Source organism: Babylonia areolata, chromosome 21, assembly GCF_041734735.1.
Source record: "Babylonia areolata isolate BAREFJ2019XMU chromosome 21, ASM4173473v1, whole genome shotgun sequence".
NCBI classification, from domain to species: domain Eukaryota; kingdom Metazoa; phylum Mollusca; class Gastropoda; order Neogastropoda; family Buccinidae; genus Babylonia; species Babylonia areolata.
The window spans coordinates 30,122,348-30,127,347 of NC_134896.1; the positions used below are offsets into that span (position 1 = coordinate 30,122,348).

The 5,000-nt window shown below is 44.4% G+C and overlaps 1 protein-coding gene across 1 annotated transcript in view; it reads right to left on the minus strand.

Moving 5' to 3' along the window:
* Positions 1 to 5,000, minus strand: part of LOC143295702 (uncharacterized) — a 62,216-nt gene that overhangs the window by 43,931 nt on the left and 13,285 nt on the right. The window contains exons 2-3 of the mRNA XM_076607323.1: positions 4,200 to 4,366; positions 1,708 to 1,763 (exon numbers count right to left, since the gene is read on the minus strand). Coding sequence (XP_076463438.1) covers positions 1,708 to 1,763; positions 4,200 to 4,366 — 223 coding nt within the window. The remainder of the gene's footprint in view (positions 1 to 1,707; positions 1,764 to 4,199; positions 4,367 to 5,000) is intronic.

The window sequence follows — 5,000 nt, forward strand, 5'->3', positions numbered from 1 at the left end:
GAGAGAGACAGAGGAGGGTAGGGGTGGGGGTTGGGGGGTGGGGGTGGGTGGCGGGACAGATACAGAAACGAAACAAAACTTTCATTCGCAAGGAAGTAATCATACAATGCTTTCATTCCACCCACCTTACTCTGGGGTATAAATATAAAGATTTTTTTTTTAAATGATGAGGGAGAGGGAGGGAGTGGAAACAGCAATAGTAATACTAAGCAGGAAAACACAATCAAAATTCACAACATACAATAAACAATATAGACCACATCTCCTTCAACAACCCCTCCTCCCCCCTCCTCCCGATGACCCCGCAAAACTCGCCAACATTGCATATTCTGATGTACATTATAGTCAACAAAAGGAGCAAACAAGCGCGCGAGCACACACACACACACACACACATACACACACAAACGTACACGCGCGCACACCATTCACCCACTCACACACACACCTCAAGACATTACAACTGTATTCAGCCCCAGTCATGTGATACATCATGAAAAATACTTGTTCACTGTGAAGTCTGGAGAGAGAGAGAGAGAGAGAGAGAGAGAGAGAGAGAGAGAGACGGACGGACGGACGGACAGATAGACGCACAGACGGACGCATACAGCCAAAGAATAAGCAGTGTAACACACAGCCACACAGAGACAGAGCAGCACTACAGTATAATCAAACTGAGGGAATATCGGAAAATGTACACAACAGGCTTATAAAAACTGACACTGCATTAGACTTGGGAAAAAAAAGTTACAACGAGTTTCCTACAACACACACTTTTATACACCCAGGAAACAGTTCAAACGAGACAGCTGGGAGATAGACAGATAGATAGAGAGAGACAGAGACAGACAGAGAGAGACAGACACAGAGAGAGACAGACAGACAGAAAGAGAGACAGACAGAGAGAGAGAGAGAGAGAAAGGGAGAGAGACAGACAGACACACACACACACACACACAGACAGACAGACAGAGACAGACACACACACACACACACACAGAGAGAGAGAGAGAGAGACTGAGACTGAGAGAGAGAGAGATTGACTCACACACACTGAGAAAACAAGGTGAGTCACTTTCTTGCCTCATGCGACAATAAAATCATCTGCAGGCCAACATCAGATGAACGAAGAAATAATAGACAACACGAAATTTGACAAACGTAAACTCACACACGTTTTAAGGCAAAACGAACAGGCACACAAACATACATGCGCGTGCGCTTGAACGAACACACTAAAACAAACAGAAGACTTAAGTGACATTAATAGTAATGGCCATTATAGAAGAATGGGAAGAGGATGTTCGGGATAGACGACAGAAAAACAAAGATACGGGTGGAGAATGCGGGTGGAGACCGTAACGGGGTGTGTGATTATGAGAGAGACACAGACAGACAGACAGACAGACAGACAGACAGTCACAGAGACAGACATAGAGGGAAAACGAGAGAGAGAGAGAGAGAGAGAGAGAGAGAGAGAGAGAGAGACAGACAAACAGACAGAAAGATAGAGATGTGGGTGGAAGAGGAGAGAGAAGAGTCACAGAGGGTGTATAATTATGACAGAGCAAGACAGAAAGGGAGAGAGACGGAGAGACGGAGAGACGAAGAGACGAGAGACAGAGAAGAGACAGACAGCCACACCGACTTCTAGCCAACCAATACAAGGCAGAGAAACACACTGACATGCACACTTTGCCCCCTCACCTGAAAGAAGTCGCACAGGCTGGGCAAGTCCTTTTCCGCCGGCAGAGATCGAAACACTGAAAGACACAGTGACAAAACTCATATGGGTCATAGATTAAAAAACAACAACAAAAAACAAAAAAAACAGACAACAATAAACAACTAACGAAACAAAAAACCTGCAACTTTTTACTGGGGTATAATGAATAAGAGAGAGAAAGACAAGACAGAAACAGAAAGAGGTAGAAAGAGGCACAGAGAGAGAGAGAGAGAGGGGGGGGGGGGGAGAAGGTGAGAGAAGTGTGGAGAGGGGAAGAGAGAGGGGTGATGGTGGTGGATCAAGGGACAGGCTACAAAGATGACAACAAATAACCCGTTTGGCTGTGTAAAAATAACCGGTCAGTTTAAAAAATAAAAAGCTTTAAACGAGAAAATACATACAAGTGACTCCCAAAGATATACAATACTGAGATGTCCAACCACAACATCAAATTCAGCTTTCTGAACATCCTTTTCAATAGGCTGATAAAATATTGGTATGTCCAATCACGACGTTTGGCATATATTCTTTTTCTATAGTTTGTTTTCGCTTTTTTTCTTCCGTGAAATGTCTGACAATGGACGAAGCAAGTTTGATCATGATTATTATAATTATCCCTGTATTACTTTGCTGACAGTTACCAATTAAAATTAAATTATCTGTGAATCGGTTGATGAATGGTTTACCAGATCACCTCGGTGTGTGTGTGTGTGTGTGTGTGTGTGTGTGTGTGTGTGTGTGTGTGTGTGTGAGAGAGAGAGAGAGAGAGAGAGAGAGAGAGAGTTTTGAATGTGTGTGTGTGTGTGTGTGTGTGTGTGTGTGTGTGTGTGTGTGTGTGTGTGTGTGTGTGCGTGCGTGCGCGCGCTAGGAGAGCTTTCGATGAAAGATGACGGGGAGAAAGCTCTTGGCATCTTCTTTCCTATCTCCGTTTCTCTCAATGTGCACGGGGTGTCTTTTTCCTTTTCAAATTTCCTTCCTGCGCTGCACACTGCTCTCAATTTCCTTTATCCACACCCTCCTTCCTTTCATCGAAAACTGCCCCCCACCCCTCCCGAATCCCTTTGATACACAGGCACTATTAGCTGCCCTTATATGCAAATAAGTGTACTGATGTCCGGTTTCTGTTAAAAACCACTGATGCTGCCTCTCCTCCAACATTCCTCCGCGTTAAGTTAATTAGGGGGTTTCCCTGTGTGAAGATCCGGTTTCAAATTGGCGACGGCGATCTGATATTTAACGAGCTTAACCAACACCTGCACAAACACACGCACGCACACACAGGTAAGCTTCCGCAAGCCAGCGCGCACTCATACATCCGTACGCCAGTGGTGAACGCTTACGCCCACACGCAGTCTCCCTCCACACTATCTTGTTACTTTTTAAAGAATGCGAGTGCAGTGTAAAAAGTGTGTGTGTGTGTGTGTGTGTGTGTGTGTGTGTGTGACAGAAGGATGGTGGGAAGGAGAGAGAGGAAGGAGTGAGAGAGAGGGGGAAGAGAGGGAGGGAGGGGAGGCAGAGAAAAAGATACAGAATCAGAGAGATAGACAGAGACCGAGAGACAGACAGACAGAGAGAGAGAGAGAAGACGGGGTGGAAAAATGAAAAAAAAAAAAAAAAAAAGGACAGGGGGATGGGGAGAGACAATGGGAGTGATGACAGTGGATCAGGCACAGATCACACGTTGCACACAAATTATCACCCCTCTCCTACACACATTGTCACATTTACTCAGAATGTGCGAACGTGAGAAAGACACTTTCGCACATATAACCGTGCCCCTTATCCCCCAACACCTCCAAAAAAAAATCAATGAAAAAAAGGATTCTCATGCCTTAAATTATGAAAAACTAAATGTTTCGTCAACAGCCGAACAGTACGTAAACAACATTTCACAATTTCATAAACACCCTTATTTGCAAGTGATTATTTCATACAGCTGATAAATAAATTACAGGAATTTGTAAAAAAAAAAAAAAAAGAGTAGTTTTGTTGACGTTCTAAACTTGTAGCTGAGATGACATCCGTCACATAGATAATAATTTAAAAAAAATATATATATATAAATATCAGGACAGGACTTGTCATCCCGTAAGCTGTAATGCATTGTGACATGGTCCAAACAAAGATACTGTTCAAACCAAAACGCACTTTATTTCGGAGCCAGTGTGGCTGACTGTACGTTCTACGTGTTTTTCAGCACGCGACATGTTGGACACTCCCTCCAAACAATACCATTCATCGCCAATAACTGACACAATGCATTCTTCACGTTCCTCAGTCGCGTGGCGGGCTTTCTCTGCGAACACACACACACTCACAGACACGTACATAAACACCTACACAGGCACACACACACACACACACACACTCACACGTACATAAACACCTACACAAACACTGATACATGGAGACACACACGGACAGACCCACACACACACACACTGACACACACACAAAGGGAAGTCATACTGACGTTTCTGCAGGACGTTGCACTTGCGGATGTAGACACAGGACAGCGACATGATCTGGAGCTGCGAAAGTCGTTGACGGGCAGACTCGGGAAGGGGCAGCAGATCGCGCATGCGCGCAATCTCTGCGTTAATCTGGTCCCGGCGCTGCTTGGAGGCGCCTTTGTTGGACCTGGAAACCCAACAGTGAGCTTGGTTAAATATCTTTGCTGGACCTGGAACCTCACAGTTAGCTTGGTTAAATATCTTTGTTGGACCTGGAAACCCAGTGAGCTTGGTTAAATACCTTTGCTGGACCTGGAACCTCACAGTTAGCTTCGTTAAATACCTTTGCTGGACATGGAAACCCAACAGTGAGCTTGATTAAATATCTCTGTTGGACCTGGAAACCCAACAGTGAGCTTGGTTAAATATCTTTGTTGAACCTGGAAACCCAGTGAGCTTCGTTAAATTCCTTTGCTGGACATGGAAACCCAACAGTGAGCTTGATTAAATATCTCTGTTGGACCTGGAAACCCAACAGTGAGCTTGGTTAAATACCTTTGCTGGATCTGGAAACATCACAGTGAGCTTGGTTGATCACTTTTGTTGGACCTAGTAACCCCACAGTGAGCTTAGAATACTTTGCTGGACATGGAAACCCCAAAGTGAGCTTGGTGAAATACTTTTGTTTGACGTGGGAACCTCAAGACGTGGTTAAAAACCTTTGTTGAACCCAAAGACAACTTGGTTAAAAAAAACTTTCTTGGACATGGAAATACCCAAATCAGCTTGGTTAAACTACCTTTGCTGATCAAGGAACCCAA